Below are 18,599 nucleotides of genomic sequence, written 5' to 3'. Positions count from 1 at the left end.
TATCTTAAAAGACTGGAGGATCAAATATGTTGGCAAAGCACTTGGAAATGTAGAAAGTATTGTGGGAATGAAAATGATGAGGCCAGCCAAACTGAAAGGGCCACAGTGGGGCTAGTCACCACAGGCTTCTTTGCAAGGCTGAGTTATAGGGATATGCCACTGCACACTGGACATGCACACTCAGAGGCTAGTCCAGGAACTTGAGACCCTTTATGGGGATGGCTGTTCCTAAGAAGACCATAAACCAATTCCAGAGGCCACTCTTCCTGCCTCTATAGACAAAAGGGAGATATGGGGTTCCTCTGCCAATCCTGAACCCTCCTTCTACTTTCCAGAGGCCTAAGAACCCACAGCAGAAGCAAAGGAGAGGGCTAAGGGAAATGTTTAAACATCTGAGTCAGGAAGCCAAAGGAAAAGAGTCAGAAGTGGGGAGGAGCACCATAGGACCTGGAAAGAAGTCCTATAAGAGTCAGAAGTTAAGGAGGTTGAAATATAACTCTGTGTCCCATAAATGTGTACAATCAATTTGTTTCAATTAAAAATAATTTATGGGCTGGCCGATTAGCTCATTTTATTAGAGACTGGTGCTGATAACACCAAGTCAAGGGTTCAGAACCCTGTACCGGCCAGCCACTAAAAAATAAAATAAAAAATAAATTTTAAAAAATATTTTAAATAAAAAACAGAAGAGGTTAGGGAGGGCACCAGGCCCCTGAAACAGGCAAAAGCAGGGGGTTGTATCCTATCTATTATAGGTTTAATTCTCAATAGGAAACTAGTAATTAAGCAGTCCCTCCATGGTACCTCCCTGGACTCAGTACATTCTTGGACCTTCCTGGACTACTAATACTTTCCATGGTACCTTCCTGGAGTAACTTCCTGGACTCAGGGGATAACAGAGAACAATTCCAGCTCCAGCTTCCATTCTACAAATGCTGTTTCAGCCATATACTCTAGTGTTTACAAATATTCAGTCTCATTTGGTTTTATATATTTGACACTGTCCTTACTTCCATCTAAATGTATCCTTGTTTCTCTAAGCCCCAAAATGATCTTCTCCATATCCTGCCTTCTCCACACACATATATACCGCTGAGCCAGGTGCCAAGGAAGTTCTGGGGAACAATCATACTGAGAAAAGGGGCCCTCTAACACCAAGAAAGAGAAGTCAAGAGGTTGGGGCCCTTCCAGCCTCACTTTTCCTGGCTTACAGCACCATTTGGCCTTGATTCCCATCCTTCTATACTTCCCTTATCAACTAAAAGCTGAGACTGCCAAAATAAGATAAGAATCTCAGAGGAAGCCTAGGGAGATGTAGGAGGGAAAAGGCCCACTGAGGCAGGCTCACCTTCCCTCCCTGATCTTTGAGACCATTCAGGCCAGCAGTGTCCCTCCCCAAAGGCTAGGCTGTCTTGGATTCCCATCCCAAGCTACTAACCTTACTAGAGAGCCTGTTTGCCTTTAGAGATGATCCTCTGGTGCGTGGTGCAAAAGAAAATTAAGAGTGAACAGGCCAGGCAGACGCAAGTACCTCCCCACCATTCCTCCCCACTGCCCTCAGCTTAGGCCTTGAAGCATGAGATTCACAGCATCCCCTAGTTTCCCCAAACCAATTCAACCCTCTCCATCTGTATTGGGAGGGGCAGTCTCCCTCCCGAGGCTTTTGGATGAAAATGAGGATGAGAGTAAAAATGAGCAGCTCTGCTGAGTAATAATTCTAGTAAGGGCAGTACCTTTGTGGAAGAAAAAGGAACAGTCCTCAAGGATAACTGTCCATGGGTTCAAGGGGCAGAGCCAGAGAGACAGGTATCCAGAGTGAGGAAAGACAAAAGGAAGCCACAGAGGAAGCAGCCTGCAGCCCAGAGGCCAGGACTGGGCTTTGGTCACAACTTTGGAGATGAGAAGTACTTCCAGAGAGGAGGGACTTTTTGAGGGTCCTCTAACCTTGTTCCAGGCATGGTCAAGGCTACTACCTCTGACCCTAGCTGATCATCTTGAGGTATTAACAGGGAAAGTCCATGCAGCTGCCAGACCAGGCGGTGGGAGAAAGACTTCCACCAATTGGTTTTCGGTTGACTTATTGAGACCTTGTAGAAAAGGACAAAAATATCCAAGAGTGTCCTGGAATGGTAAGCCAAGTTCTAGTCTATGCTCTTGCTCCTAATTAGCCGTGGGACCTAGGGGAAATTACTAAACCTTTCAGAACCATTTTACCTGCCTCACCTATAAGCTTTTCTTGTCTGAAATCCCCAAACCTGTGTCCCCTCTTCTGTTCCATAATTCCATTGAGGACACTAAATCCAGGCAGTCACTCAAGCTAGAAACCTAGGTGTCATACTAGATTCCTCCCTTTCCTCCACGCCCACACTCAGTCACCAAATTAATCATCTTCTTTCTATCCCAAGACCTCATTACCTCCCCTAGTGTTCTACTGCAATGATTTCCAAATTTCTGTAGTCTTCCCCTTCCTTCCTTCACACACACCACTAAAATGTTATTTCTAAAATGCAAATATGAACAGTTCACTTTCTTTTAGAAACCTTTTGCAGTTCTCCTAGACGGGAAAGGCCAAAACTTTTAGCTTTTCAAAGCCCTTCATCTGCTTCCCCTTCCCACCAACACATATCTAATGTTCTAACCACAAATATATCATATTCTCTTGAACCTCCAAGCCTCTGCACATGTTTCCTCAGCCTAGAAGACTCTTTCTCCATTCCCTGTACACCAGGTATTAGCACAAATGTCATCTCTTTTATGAAACATTCCACCCAGATACACACTGTTAGTCACTTCTTCCTCAACACCCTCATAGCACTTATCAAATTGTTACATAATTATTTATGTATCTCTCCCAGACCAGACTGTAGTTTTTAATGGCTGCATTGTATCTTATCATCTGTGAATGCCCAGAAGAGGTTGGCACAGAGTAGACAATAAATGCTTGTTGAAGGAGTAAAGGGAGTGGGGGTCCCACTGAGGTAATTGATGTGAAAGAGCATAGTTTAGGTAAAAGTGCTATAAGATCATGAGGAAGAGGGTTGTTACTCACTTTTGGAGTCAGCAAACCCCAAACAGAGAATGGGAGAAAGGTGTAGGGAATTAGGCTGACCTTAAAAAAGGAGTCCAGAGCTAGTAAAGGACAGGACAAGGAGAAGATTCTCCACTGCACACACCCCAGAGTTGACCAAGCAGCAGCCAGCAGTCAGAGGAAAAGGTAAAAGAAGCAGAAAGGTAAGGAACGGAAAAAAGAAAGAGAAGATAGACAGCTGATACCCCAAGCTCTCTGAATGCCCAGGCATCACAGTGGTGCTGTCAGAAGGGGGTGGGTCAGGGTAAGGCTCCGTCTGGAGGAAATAGGAAGTGCTGTGGTGGTAGTAAACAGGGAGGACATGGACGGTGGTGATGGCGGTGGTGGTGGAAGAGGAGCAGGAAGAAGGAACAGAAGCAGATGGAGGGCTGGTCCCGGAGCCTTCAGAACTGAAAGACTGTCCAGATGAAAGGCTGCGCATTCGCCGCAGAGATACCCGGCTTGTCAAGAAGTGGCCAGCCTCTCCCTCTACCAACCTCTGAGATCCCAGGCCATGCTGTGGCTCCGTGAGGCGCTGCCGGACACTGCTCTGCAGGCTGGGGGCTGCAAGGAGAATGAAGAAAATGTGAGAAAGGGCCAGCCCACTTTGGGCTGGCAGGCAAGCAGGTACTCATGTAGAAATGCCTGCTGGAGACCACTCTGGGCATCTGATTCCCAATCTGGAGAATGGAGCACCTCCTCCCAGAAACCTCCCACCAAGGGTCCTGAAAAGGAAGGGAAATTGAAGATGAGGTGCCCAGGTCAGTTTTAGTAGCAATTCCAATGGAAGGAGACCTAAGGCCACTATAAAGGGAGGTGGCAAGGTGGTTAGTGGGAAGATACAGGCAGGGCAGGGTAGGATAAGGGCTTGGGGCAAGGTCCAGGAGAGCACTAAGAACCAGCCTTTTCAGAAAGCCAATCTCAGGAAATAATTCACAAGGTAGATAGGGACTTATACTTAAACATGTTCATCACCTCATCATTAATAATTGTATGAAAGTAAACGTAAAGGTAGAATAATGGGAAAATGATAATATAGCCAGTTGCTGGTAGACTATAAAGCTATTAAAAATTATGCTTGGGCTGGCTGGTTAGCTCAGTTAGAGCGTGGTGCTGATAACACCAAGGTCCTGGGTTCCATCACTGTACTAGCCAGCTGTCAAAAAAATGTGTGTGTGTGTGTGTGTGTGTGTGTGTGTGTGTGTGTGTGTGTGTGTGTGTGTGTGTGTGTGTGTGTGTGTGTGTGTGTGTGTGTGTGTGTGTGTGTGTGTGTGTGTATGCTTATAAAAAGATTTTAAGAACTGGGAAATGCCTATTAAAATGCCCAAGGGGGGAAAAAAAAGGATACAAAATTATATGGAGCACTGGACTACAAAACACTAGAATGTGAAATCAGGCCTTTCCATTTCTACCTGTGAACATGAGCAACTTCCCCATTTTAATTCCTAATTTCTTAAATCTCAGAGGATTGTTCTGAAACTTCAAGATAATGTCTTTAAAGTACCTGACACAGGTCATGGCACTCAATAAATGGTAGTAGTTATCATTATCTCAATCACATAAAAAAATTCACAGACAAAACATTGAAAGAAAAGGTGCTCAAATACGGTAGGATATAGATGCCTTTTTTATGCTAATATTTATTCTTTTTTACTTTCTAAATTTCCTCTAATAAGCATGTAAACGACAAAGAAACAGCTCTTGTATCAACGCTGCAAATCAGCCTCCTGGAAGATGATGGCCACATGCCCAGTGAAGGGGTACATGGGCAACAGGTAACTTAGAAATGTGCTAGAGCATCCCCCTTGGGCTCACTCCCAGCTGTAACTGAAAAGAGAATACAAACATTCGTTCTTTCTCCTCTACCCTGCTAAATGAGCTGCTCTGCTTTTTCTCTAAAGATGAAAGAAAGGGCCAGGTTACAAGGGTGACAGAAGCCTTGGAAAGGCTAGGAGGAAGAGAGCACAGTCCATAAAGATAGAGAGTTGGGGAAGCAGGACTTCAATGGCTGGTGGCTTTTAAGGAATGAAAGGAAGGCTTACGAGGAAGAGGAAGGCTGTAACAGGGAGAAGAGGCAGAAGAAAGGGAAAACAGGGAGGAAAAGAGAGAAACATGAAAATGAGAAAAGAGAGGGGTAATCTTTCCTTTCATCTTTCCCTTCCAGCCCAGCTAGAAGAAAGGCCACCAGGACATCTGTGTAGCTGTGCTGAAGGGAGAAGCCAAAGCCTTCCATCACCATGGTCTTCTATTTTCCAGCCCCTGAATGAGCAGACTGATTCTTCTCACCCCCGAACCTCTCCCTGCAGTTAGTAGGGACAGTGCTGAGATTAAGGGAGCAGGCAGGGGTGTGAGGCAGGCAGAAGGGGCCCATAGGGTAGGAGTGTTGGTTTAGTCCCAAAAGTCAGAAAAACCAAAGCCCCAAAGGGGCTCCTCAAACCCGGGTATTTCCAGAGGGACTGATCATCCGAGCCGGCGGATGTTGAACAGAGAGAGCGGTCACTGAACCTACGCCCCATCAGCCAGGCAGCATCTAGGGTCAACAGCCAGGCCAAAAGGAGAAGAGAATCTGATTTATGGAGGGCTTCAGCCTGCCCATCAATGTAATAAAGGAAGGACTGGGGGCAGGGGGTGGGTAGCTCAGAGCTAATGAAGATCCTTCCCAACCTGGAGAACATAGGAGCCTTTAGATCAGTAAGTCAAGACCAAGTTCTGCCTGTGTCACTGATCCTAACCTTTGACTAAAGTCCTGACAAGATATCAGATCAGGGAGACAAAGAGACTTGGCCAGGCACAAAGTATCACTGATGAAATTTACAAATAAATTCTGCCTGGAATAGGAATCCAGCCTGATTAGTGAATCTTGCCTTCTGAAAGTGAGTCCCTAACCTAGACCCAGCTTTATGCCATCCCTTCCTCACTGGCAGGATATGGGCTCAGGACAATATTTTTACCAGAAGGCCTACTCTATGTACCTAAAATAGCTTCTGATCCAAACAGAAATTCAACTGTGGATCAGTAAGGGGTAAGTCCCTTCATTCACTGAAGAATTCCCAGAGTGTTGCCTCTTTCAGCTTTGCTCTACTCAGCTCCCATCTCTTGCAGGGGAGGGAAGGAAGAGGGAAGACCCAGGACAGAGGATGAGAAGGTCCAAGAATTCAGGTGGAAAGCCAGACGTGCTGGCACAGGAGATCCCTCCTGGGCAAGAATGCCTTTTGAACTTGGAGGATTTAGGGCTATATCACTTCAGGGGACTAGTACTCCATGGGGCCTCACACAAAAAGGCAGAGAGAGAGAGAGAGAGAGACATCATTCCATTCATCTACTTTAGCAATTAAGAAAAAGAAACATAAAATGAAAATAAATGCAATAAATAGTCAAAATGAATGCCATTTTTGCATTGTGAATCACTAAAGGAGATTATTTTTTATACAGGTAGACAGTTGGAGGGGGAGGAGAATAAAGAGAAAAAATAAAGAATAAAGGGAGACACTTAACACAATAGACCCAGAGGGGCAGACAGAGCACATAGCAAGGAAAACCACCAAAAGGACAACTATAAAGAAATATCCTGATGCAAATTGTGCTTTATTGACCAAGGTCATGAGTTGAATTATCTTCCTGGATATCTGGCCCATTTATTGTTTAAGCACAACAGAAGCCACTGACTTCTTCACTCATGCATCGAAGGCTCCTTCCCTCATCCCCACCAAAGAGGTCACCTACACTGCATGGACAAGGGAGAAACAATCTCCTCGTCCATATCATCCACGTCGTCAGTCATGATGAAGTGGGCGGGGTTGGGGCGTGTACTGCCCATCCAGCTGGGGTCTATGTTGAGGGCAGCCACTAGTGAGTGTATGCCAGGGTTATTGACAATCTGGAAGCCACAGAGGATCTCAATCTGTTGCCAACGGTGTAGGCGCTCCCGCAGTGCTGCTGTCACCTCACTCAGTGCTTGCCTGAAGACAGATGAAAGAGAACTGCAGACATGAACTAGGTGTGAACCCCAAAAGGAATGAGGCCTCTTCTCAGAGTAACAAGTTGGGGGAATATATGTGAATAAAAAACACAATGAGCTCATAAACTTAGAGCAAGGTGGAAGCTGGATCAAGGCTGGGCAGGATACCACAGCAGTCCCTCCACCAGTGAAGAAATGGAGTTGGAGTTAGAGGCCCTGTGCACCCTCAAATTCTGAGGAAGGTATGGACATTGCCAGAGTGGATAAGTAGTGCTACTTACTTAGCCGTTAGGATTTTGTGATCCACATCATCCAGGGAAGAGCTGTGGGCCACATGGAAGGTGCCAAAGAGTGTGTTTCTCTTCTTTTTTATCTTTTCAGCCTGCAAAGATGAGGCCCCCAGCTTAAAGAGAGCAGGGATTAGAGGTTGGAAGAAATGAGAAAGGCCTTCCTGTAGCTGCGTCCCCCTCTTTCTAACACAACTTAGGCTGCGCAAGGAAAAGGAAAAGAAGGAGGGAAAGGGGAAAGGAAGCAAGGGGAGGGAAAAAAAAGAAAAAGAAAGGAGAAAATAGAGAAATGAGACAAAAAGGAAAAGCATCCCCTGACAGTGCCCTAGCCCCAGGAGGACCTCTGTCCCCATGGCAACCTGGGACTGGCAGAACTTTCCCTCTACCTGACTCCACTTGCTTCATCTTTCCCAAAAGACAGGTGAGAGTACTCCCATACCCTCATTCCCTCCTCCAGAAGTTTGAAGACATCATCAGAAGCTGTATGTTAGGAAAAGAAACAGAACCCACTACACCAGGATATCTCTTTGCCAATGGGAGGGACAGTGAGGGGAGAGAAGAGGAAGAAAGGCAGGTAAAAGGGAGGAGGGCAAGGAGAAGAGAAGAGAGCAGCAGGAGGGCAGGTCTCACCCCTTCCTTGGCCACCAGTAGCTGCTTCTCAGCATTTTGCTTCTTGATGTTGTAGTACTGCACCTCCACTTCATGTGTCAGCTGCAGCCACTTCTGAAGGGCCTCTGGAGCATACCATGAGCTGTGTGATTCTAGCTCCTTCTCCGCTTTCCTCAAAGCCTCTCGAACCTGTGCAGCCAAGAGGATGTGAGTCCATTTACTGCTACTAAGACCTTCTCCAATACCTCTGCATGATGCTTCAGAATTCAGAGTTCATATCTGCTTTACAACTCCCTCAAGAGGGAGAAAGGGCAAGTATTATTCTCTGTATTAAGCAAGCTCAGAGAAGGAAAGTGACCTACTCAAGGTCACACAGTCCAACAGTGTCAACCAGAACTCTAATTCAGATTTTTTTTTTTTTGCTCCTGATCAGCAGGAAACAAATTGAGATTTTTTTGCTCCCAGACTAGGGCACTCTTTTCCATCACATCAGCTGACTCTCCTGGTCATGCAGCTAGTCTCAGCAATCTTTCTTGATCTTCTAAGGAGCAGGTCAGCTAGTGAATCATCTTACTGAAAATAAGGGTCTTTGCTTGAACCTCAATACATCACAATGTGGCAGAAAAAGCACTTGGCTGGGAATCTGGAAATCTGGTTCTGGTCCCTGGTCTGTCACTCAACTGGCTGTGTGGCCCTACAGCAGATCTTAATTCAGTGTGAGGAGGGACTGTGTTGAATGAAAATCAATCAGTGAGGAAGTGATCTCAGGAGAGAGTGAGCTCTCTGTCAGGGGAGGTATGTGAAGAGCTCATGTCAGAGTAGCCTTGAAAATGATTGCTACCCCAAAAGGGCATTGGCCTGAATACTCCCTACATTCTCCTTTAGCTTAGAGACTATTTATGATTCTCTCAATGAGCAAGGCAAGTAGGCTTTGAAAAGTACTGTCTACAAGGTGGGAAGACAATGAGCATGCCTACACATAACATTGACATTGCCAAGAGAGGTCAAAACATGAAAGGACCAACATATAAGCACAAATCTCCTCACTGACTTCTCTGCAATGAGAATACAATGAAGGAGGTAGTCACAAAGCACTCCCTGAAAGTATATACTAACATGATATATACTGGATTCCTTGCTATCTCACCCAGGCTGCCAGTACAAGTGATCGCCAACTTCCCCATCTGGACACTGAACTTCAGCTGGTCAGAATCCCAGAAAACAGGGATTGAAAGCGGTCTCATTATTCCCAACTCCAGCCAATGAGGCAAGTATCCAATAGCACGCCTGAGATCCCCTCCAAAGCCTAAGATAGACCAGAAGGGCCTTAGCTAAGGACAGAATACATTAATTCCTTTGAGAGCCAGTGAGAGTAGCAATCTTCACTTGGTTTATGTTCCTTGAAAAATAAATTATAAAATGGCCCACTCCTGGTTTTGCAGATTTAAAATGAAGAACAGATAACTTAGAAACTAAAATACCAAGTTTGAATGTGGTTTGTCCCCACCAAAACTCATGTTGAGGTTTGGTCCCCAATGTAACAGTGTTGAGAAGTGGAGGGACCTTTAAGAGACATTAAGGTCATGAGGGATCCACCCTCATAAAAGGATTAATGCCATCTGATGGAGTTTTGATGTGTTGTCCCTTCTAAAACTCATGTGGAAATTTGATCTCCAACGTGGCAGTGTTGAAAACTGATTGAGTCATGAGGGCAGAACCCTCATGAATGCATTAATGTTCTCCCTGGGGGTGGGGGGAGTAATGAGTGAGTTCTCGCTCTATTAGTTCCTGCGAGAGCTTGTTGTTTATAGGACCCTGGCACCTCCTCTCTTTCTCTCTCTCTTGCTTCCTCTCTCCATGTGATCTGCTTGTACCCACCGTCTGCCTGCCACTTTCTGCCATGAGTAGAAGCAGCCTGAGGCCCACACCAGATGCAGTTTTCCCAGAATTGTAAGCCAAATAAAACTTTTTCCTTTATAATTACCCAGTCTCAGGTATTTCTGTTATAGCAATACAAAACAGACTAAAACAGAAAATTGGTACCAAGGAGTGGGGTGTTGCTAAACAGATACCTGAATATGTGGATACATCTTTGGAGCTGGGTAATGGGCAAAGGTTGGGGGAGTTTGGAGGACTTAGAAGAAGAGAAAAAGACAAGGGAAAGTTTGGAATGTCTTAGAGACTTACGTGGTGGTGAGCAGAATGCTGATAGAAATGTGGACAGTAAAGGCCATGTGGATGATGAGGTTTCAGATAGAAATGAGGAACTTACTGGGAATTGGACAAAAGATAACCCTTGCTACACCATAGCAAGGAACCTGGCTGCATTGTGTCCATGCCCTCGGACTTTGTGGAAGTTGGAACTTAAGAGTTGTGAACCAGAGCATTTGGCCAAAGAAATTTCTAAGCAGCAAAGCATTAAGGAAGCTGCATGGTTGCTTTTAAGAGCCTACTCTGAGTTATGGAGGCAAAATCATGACGTAAAGCCAGAATTTAAAAGGGAATCAGAGCGTAAAGACTTGGAAAATTTGCAGCCTGGCCATGCAGTAAAGAAGTGGAAAGCCAGTGAACAAGGCAAGGGTGGACTGGTTGCTAAAGACATTATCTTGGCAGTGAGGCAGCCAGATGCTAATAGCAGAGAAAATGAAAGGAAAGCCCTGCAGGCATTTGAGAAGCCTGGAAGGGTGCCCAACCCATCACAGACCCTGAGACCTAGAAGGACTGAGTTATTCTGGAAGACAGACCTGGGGCGCAGCTGCCCTCAGGATCCTGCTCCCTGCATCCCAGCTGCTCCAGCTGGAGCAGCCCCAAGTGCGGTTCGTGCAGCAGCCCTGGAGAGTAGAGGCCCGAAACCTTAGTGGCGTCCACGTTGTGTTTAAGTCTGCGAGCGGGCAGGATGTGAGAGCAGTGGAGGTGTGGCATCCTCCACCCAGATTCCAGAGGATGTATGGAAAAGCCTGGGGACCCGGGCAGAGCCCTGCCGCAGGGGTGGAGCCACCACAGAGGCCATCTACTAGAGCAATGCGGAGCAGAAATGTGGGGTCTGAGTTGCAGCAGAGAAACCCCAATAGCATCATGCCTACTGGAGCCGTGAGAGCAGGACCGCCATGGAGACCCCAGACCTGTGGAGCTACCAGAGTGGAACACCAGCCTGGGAGAGGTGAAGTGTGGCCCGAGACCAGGAAATCCAAAAGAGCGGAGCTGCCCAAGGACTTGGGGACCCAACCCCCTCACCAGTGTGCAGAGGCAGTCGAACATGGAATCAAGGTACCTGATTCACCAGCCTTGAGATTTAATGCCTGCCCTGCTGGGTTTCGGACTTGTTTAGGACCTGTTTTTCCCTTCTTTTGGCCTATTCCTCCCTTTTGGAATGGGAATGTATACCCAATGCCTGTTCCACCATTGTATCTTGGCAGTAGATAAATTTTGTTTTGACTTTTACAGGTTCAAAGCTAGAAGGATTTTTGCTTTTGGTCTCAGAGGAGACTTTGTACTTTGGACTTTTAAGTTGGTACTGGAGCAAGCTAAGACTTTTGGGACTGTTGGGATAGAATGATTGTATTTTGTATGTGAGAATGACATGAGTTTTGGGGGGCCAGGGGTGGAATGATGGAGTTTGGATGCATTGTCCCCTCCAAAACACATGTGGAAATTTGATCTCCAATGTGGCAGTGTTGAAAACTGATTGAGTCATGGAAGCGGATCCCTCATGAATGGATTAATGTTCTCCCTGGGGGTGGGGGGAGTAATGAGTGAGTTCTCGCTCTATTAGTTCCTGTGAGAGCTTGTTGTTTATAGGACCCTGGCACCTCCTCTCTTTCTCTCTTGCTTCCTCTCTCCATGTGATCTGCTTGTACCTGCCGTCTGCCTGCCACTTTCCGCCATGAGGAGAAGCAGCCTGAGGCCTGTGCCAGATGCAGCTGTGTCCCAGAATCATAAGCCAAATAAACCTCTTTCCTTTATAAATTACCCAGTCTCAGGTATTTCTGTTATAGCAACACAAAACGGACTAAAACACCATCTCAAAGGATTGAGTGAGTTCTCACTCTCAAGCAATTGGATGAATTACTGCAAGATCAGGTTATTATAATGTGAGGTCACCTGTTGTGTTTTGTCTCTTTTGCATGTGCCTCCTTGCCACTCTCACACCCACACTCCCACCATGTGATGCCATCTGCCATACTATGTTGTAATAAGATGGCCCTCCCCAGATGCAGCCCCTTGACCTTAGATGTCGCAGTCTCTAGAACTGTAAGAAATAAATTTCTTTTCTTTATAAATTAGTCAGTCTGTGGTATTGTTACAACAACGGCAAATGGACTAAGACACCAAGTCTGAAAATTTATGATCAAGTTTTGCATTAAAAGCAACTGAAGAAATGGGACAAGCTAAGAAGTGGAGAAAGAATGCAGAAGGAAAAAAAGAAAATAAATAAATAAAGAGAGAAGCATGACAGTTGGGGAGTCACACAAAGGCGCTGGCTTCCCAGGCTCAAAAACTGTTTAATGAGAGTAATAATTACAAAATAGAGAATGAGGGAGGGAATGGGCAGTGACACAGAGACAGACATCTTTCCACACACAAGCAATAAATATCATAGGGAGAGGACAACAACAGATGGGCAAGTCAGAGTTCACTGGTCCTATTCTTGTATTCTATGCTTGGGGCTCTCAACATTGTCACACACTGGACTCACATAGGGAACTTTAAAAGTACTGATTTCTGGACCCTAACCCAGAGATTCTGATTTCCTTGATCCAGATGTTAGCCTGGGCATTGAAAGTTTTTAAAAGCTCTCCAAGTCATTCTAAGATGGAGCCAAATTTAATAACCACTGATCTATATGCTTTAAAGTGTTACCACCTGACTTCCACTTCCCAGTAAAATACAGTAGGTCATGGCAGAAGAACAATTCTGATCTAACACAATATCTGGAAAAAACTGTCTAAATTATGAAAATTGTGTTTTCAAAGATATTAGAGAGTTGTAGAAGCAATTAGGATTAGGTCTGCAGTTCTCTCAGTGTGATCCAGGTGTCTTCAGGTGTTCCCAAGACCTTTCAGAGCATCTGTGAGGCCAAAACTATTTTCATAATAATACTAAGATGTTATTTACCTTTTTCACTCCCTTTCTCTCACAAATGAACTAGGGAGTTCTCTAGAGGCTGCATGATGTGTGGAATCACAACAAACTGAATAAAGACACTAATATAAGAATCCAGGAGTCTATTAAGACAGACATAAATTGTAAAAAGTCACTCTTTCCATTAAATTGTTTTTATTGTGGAAAATTTAGTCATTTTTCATAAAATGTTATTTGTGTTAACATATAAGGGGTTTGATATAGTTATTTTAAATGAACTAATAAACATTTTAAATCTTTGCTGTAACTTCTAATAGGGTAAATATCAACAATATTGCCCCCATAAAAATATTCTTTGAGATCCTAAATAACTTTTTTTTTTTTTGGCAGCTGGCAGGTACAGGAATCCAAACCTTTGACCTTGGTGTTATAACATAGCACTCTAACCAACTGAGCTAACTGGCCAGCCCCTAAATAATTTTTAAGAATAAAAGGATCCTGAGGTCAAAAAGTTTGAGAAACACTGGACTATATAAACTAGAAATTCAACAACAGAAAAGCCTTTCTAAGGTGAGTTGACAGTTGCCAGTCATTTTCTTCCCTGGAGGCATTGATGATTCTAGGTGAGAGCTAAGAATTGGGCTTATCCCATGCAGAAGGCCTCCACTGAGGCACAGAGAAAACAGCCTTGCATGTGGCAGAACTGAATCTCTCATAGTCTTTCAGGGCTCACAAGAAAGAAATCCACCAACTCTCAATAAAAAGTCAGGGAGGAACATGCCGGAGAAACTGTGACAAATGAGAGATATACCAAGTCTTACTAAAACTACAACCCAGTTCCAGTGCAGCTCAGTTTCTGATTGGTTTGAGGTGATCAGCTCCTTACCCAATATACTTCTGGGTATTCTTCTGGGTTTCCCCTTTCTTCTGATGGAAGATAAAATCATATGGAGCCTCTATTATTTTTTATACACACTGTCCAGCATTTAATAAATTACTAGACATAAAAAGAAGCAGGAAAATATAACCAATAATCAAGTGGAAAAATAAACAGTCCCATAAATGATTCTGGTGTAAATCAGAAAAGGACTTTAAATAATTATGATTGATATGTTAAAGAAAATTCGAGAAAAGTAGACAACAGATGAAAAGATGAAAATTCTGAACTGGGAACTGGAATCTCTGAAAGAATAAGATGGAATATTCTAGAACTGAAAAATATATTACCTGAGAGTAGGAACCCACCAGATGGGTTAAACAGCAAAATCTTCACAACAGAATGCAGGATTAAAGAACTCAAAGATAGCTCGATAGAATATAACCAAACCAAAGCACAGAGAGAAAGAACAGACCTGAACATGAGAAATGTTAAATAAAATTAAAAGATCTAATGTAAATATTAGATTCTCAGAAGGAGAGGAGAAAATGGAACAGAAGCAATATTTTAAGAGATACATAAATGCTAAAAAGAACGTATATTCTGCAGTTGTTAGATAAAATGCTGCATATGTGTCAATGAGGTCAGATTTATTAATCATATTTTTAAAATTGTTTATATCCTTACTGATGTTTTGGGCTGCTTATTACTGACAGAGGTGTATTAAAATATCTAACTTTGATTATGAATTTGTCTATTATCCTTTTAGTACATTCAACTTTTGATTTTTATATATATGTGTGTATATGTATACTTATACATAATTTTTTTTTTTTGAGGTGAACTTGGCCAGTAGGAGGACCCAAACCCATGACCTCAGTGTTATAAGGCTGTGCTCTAACCTACTAAGCAGTGGCAGCCCCTTTTTTTTCTTTATATATTTTTAGACCATATTATTAGGTATATCCAAATTAAGGGTTGATACTGGCCAGCTGCCAAAAAAGAAAAAAAGAATAACAATAAATTAACATAAATTAAGGGTTGTTTTATATTACCATTGAATTCACCCATTTATCATTATGAAATGTTCATTTTTGGTTCTAGCAATACATCTTGACCTAAAGTCTACTTTGTCTGATATTAATGTGGCTACCCCTACTTTGTTGTTATTATTATTATTATTGTTGTTGTTATTATTATTATTATTATTATTATTATTTGGTGGCTGGCTGGTGCAGGGATCCGGACCCTTGACCTTGGTGTTAGGACACCACACTCTAACCAACTGAGCTAACCAGCCAGCCTCCCTGCTTTATTTTGCTTAGCCTTTATATCATATATCTTTTCTCATTCTTTTAATTTTTGGGGGGTCCTTATATTTAAAGTGTGTCTCTTGTAAACAGCATATAAAATTGGGCTTTGTTTTTTATTCAGTCTGAAAATCTTTGCCTTTTAATACATTGTTTAGTCTTTATACACAGCTAGGTCTCAACAAGTTTCAAGGACTAGAACAATACAGCATACATTCTCTGACCACATAGAAATTAAACTAGAAATCGATAATAGAAAGATAACTAGAAAAGTCCTCAAGTGTTTGAAAATCAAGCAACATACTTCTAAATAACCATGGGCCAAAAAAGAAATCACAATGGAAATTAGAAAATCTTTTGAACTGAATGATAATGAAAATATGAAATCAAAACTTATTAAATACAGCTAAAGCAGTGCTGACATGGAAATGTATAGTTCTGTATATGTATATTAGAAACAATTAGAGGCTTAAAATCAATGACTTAATTTTCTGCCTCAAAAAGCTAGAAAAATAAGAGCAAATTAAAATTTTTTTTTAAAAAATGCAAGACTTCTACACTGAAAATTACAAAACATTGCTAAGATAAATTTTAGAAGATCTAAATAGATTACAGGATAAACTATGCTATGTATTAAAAGAATTATTTTTATTAAAAATGTCAATTTCCCCCACATTGACCTATAGATGCAATGCAAACACAATCAAAATCCCAGCAGGCTTATTCTAGAGGCAGGGCAGGTAGCAGAATGACAGCTTAATATGGACATGCAAAGATCCTTGAATAGCCAAGGCCATCTTGAGGAAGAAAACACCTGGAGAACTTAACACTTCCAGACATCAAGACTTATCATAACAAGACAACGCGGTGCAAGGACAGACAGACGATAGAACAGAATAGAAATTACTAAATGATCACCTTATAAATACCTACTTGGGAAAGATCCTTGACCCTATACCTCATATCATACACAAAAATTAATTTGAAATAAACCACACTCCTAAATGTGAAAAGTCTAACAATAAAGGTTCTAGAAGAAAATTTAGGAAAATATCTTGGGGTTAAAGAAAGATTTCTTAAAAGGAAACAAAAGGTACGAACTATTAAAAATTGATAAAATTGGACTTCATTAAAATCAAGAACTGCTGTTCATCAAAAGACAATATTAAGAGAATAAAAAAGCAAGCCACAGGCTGAGAGAAAATATGTGCAATATATGGGTATATGTATTGATAAAAAGACACATACAGAATATATAAAGAACTCTTACAAATCCATAAGAAAAAGACAGACAACCCAATTTTTAAAATAAGGAGATTCCCAAATCAAATGACCAATAAATTTATGAAAAGGTGTCCAGTAATATTATAGAAATGAAAATTAAAACCACAATGATATACCACTACATATCTACCAGAATGTCTAAATTTAAAATACCTAAAAATACCAAGGTTGTAGATCAACTAAAATTCTCATACATTGCTGCTGGCTGTATAAATTGACACAACCATTTTGGAAAACTGTTTGGCAGTTTCTAATAAATCTAAATATATAAATGCTCTATTATACATCCAACAGAAATAGTGCTTATGCCCATCATTGCCATGTTCTTCATAAAAGCCAAAAAAATTGCAAGCAACCCAAATGTCTATCAACAGGAGAATGGATAAATAAGTTATAGTATACTCATACAGTAGATTATTACTAGGTAATGAAAGTAAACCAACTATCACTACATGCAACATGGATGACTCTCACAGACATAATGTTGAATGAAAGAAACCAAACACACAAGAGCATATACTGTATAATGTCATTTATATGAAGTTCAAAATCAGGCAATACCATGGTTTATCTTTTGGATAAAGTATTGACTAGAGGGGCAAAAGTGAGCTCTCTGGGCTGCTGAAAAGGTTCTGTATCTTGATGTGGTACTGGTTACAAAGGTATGTGCACATATAAAAGCTTGCTAGCTGTATACTTATGATTTGTATACTTTATGTAAATACCTCAAAAAAAAGGAACAAAATAACTGCTATCATCTGTTATCCACTGCTCTTTAAAAATCATGGTGAGCATTTTTTGCAACTTTTCCACTAGTCTTATTGGTAAAGTCTAGTGACTCTATAAGATAGTTTTTGAGCCATAATTCAAAGTCCTTACACATGAAAATTTCCATCCAGACCCTGGTAACACACCCTTTACCCACCCTCAGTGTGTCCAGGAATTTGTAGAATTTCCTACCTGCTCCAACTCCTCCTCAGCATATTTTTGGCGGCTCCGCTCATTCTCAGTACCCTCCCGCAGCTCCTTCAGCCGCTGGGCTTCCTGCTTGGCAAGGTTGATCTCATCACGCAGCTTCTTCTCCAGATGGACCTTCTCCACTTCCACTGTGCGGTGCTCCTCCTGGGCCTTGTGCAGCCTGGGGGGCAATGCAGGGTACTAGAGGAGGCCAGGGAAGGGGTGCCAGCCAACATGCCATGAGTCATGGCACTGAAGAGGAAAATGAAAGCTCCAGCTCTCGGCATATAGTCTCCCTACTCTGCAGACTGACTGGCTGTGAGCTAGCTCTGGGCCAAAAGAAATCATAGTCATTACCCTAATTTCTATGTTGGCCCTCTTTTTGCTGCCAGTAATCAAGGCTATGAAGCCAGGTTCTCAAGTATCTGAATCCCTCCTCACATATTAAAATCACAACAACTACCAGCGTACAAGATATTTCACATTTGTCCTCCTGGAAGATAATGATATATTAATATCATTATCAGCTTGGTACAAATGTACATATAAAGGCTTAGAAAGGGGAAGTAACTTGCAGGAAGACTGGGACTATAATTCTAATCTGTATGAATGCAAATCTCATAATTATTCTCCTTACATCAGGGTATCTGGAAGATTCAATAAATGTAGATCATAATGCAAGCTAAACAAAGATCCAGGGAAAACTCAAATGGCTCATATATGATTGGGGTGGTGGTAGGGGGCAGGCTTAAGGAAGATGAGAAAGGAACTATTGAGGCCTCTTGAACTCCTAAGTACTTGTTCCCAGACCACAGAAAAATGAAAATCTAGGGAAAAATGAAATGCATAGGAGAGCCCCTTCTGCCTCCAGGCCCTAAGTTCTTAAGTATATTCCATAGTGGATAAGATCTCAAGGGCATCAATTATATGAAAATCTACCCTGGCACCTATCCACACATTCCCTCTGCTCAATGACAAAATCTTCCATCATCTAAGCAAGCCTCATTCCTTCCTCCCTTCTTTCCTCCACATATCTATCTATGTTAACCCATTTATTCAATCACCTATTCATCCATTCATTCACCAAGTTCTATCAAAGTGCCTACTAAATGCTGAGTCCCATGCAAACTCCTAAATATATGGAGATAAACCAGAAAACTGTCCCTGC

The 18,599-nt window shown here is 42.4% G+C and overlaps 1 protein-coding gene across 3 annotated transcripts in view; it reads right to left on the bottom strand.

Annotated features, from left to right (window-relative positions):
* The window catches only part of STIM1 (stromal interaction molecule 1), a 224,815-nt gene that overhangs the window by 2,941 nt on the left and 203,275 nt on the right, over positions 1 to 18,599 (bottom strand). Inside the window, exons 7-12 of one of the 3 annotated variants that reach the window (XM_063093389.1) lie at positions 17,435 to 17,612; positions 7,943 to 8,110; positions 7,307 to 7,407; positions 6,791 to 7,026; positions 3,565 to 3,631; positions 3,110 to 3,163 (exon numbers count right to left, since the gene is read on the bottom strand). In XM_063093389.1, coding sequence (XP_062949459.1) covers positions 3,130 to 3,163; positions 3,565 to 3,631; positions 6,791 to 7,026; positions 7,307 to 7,407; positions 7,943 to 8,110; positions 17,435 to 17,612 — 784 coding nt within the window. In that variant the 3' untranslated portion in view covers positions 3,110 to 3,129. Of the gene's footprint in view, positions 1 to 3,109; positions 3,164 to 3,273; positions 3,632 to 6,790; positions 7,027 to 7,306; positions 7,408 to 7,942; positions 8,111 to 17,434; positions 17,613 to 18,599 lie in introns of all 3 variants that reach the window. The other 2 variants (XM_063093387.1, XM_063093388.1) reach the window with 2 other exon arrangements.

This window comes from Cynocephalus volans, chromosome 4, assembly GCF_027409185.1.
Source record: "Cynocephalus volans isolate mCynVol1 chromosome 4, mCynVol1.pri, whole genome shotgun sequence".
Classification (NCBI taxonomy): Eukaryota; Metazoa; Chordata; class Mammalia; order Dermoptera; family Cynocephalidae; genus Cynocephalus; species Cynocephalus volans.
The sequence above is the reverse complement of the archived record's forward strand: the minus strand, read 5'-3'. Positions and strand labels throughout refer to the sequence as shown.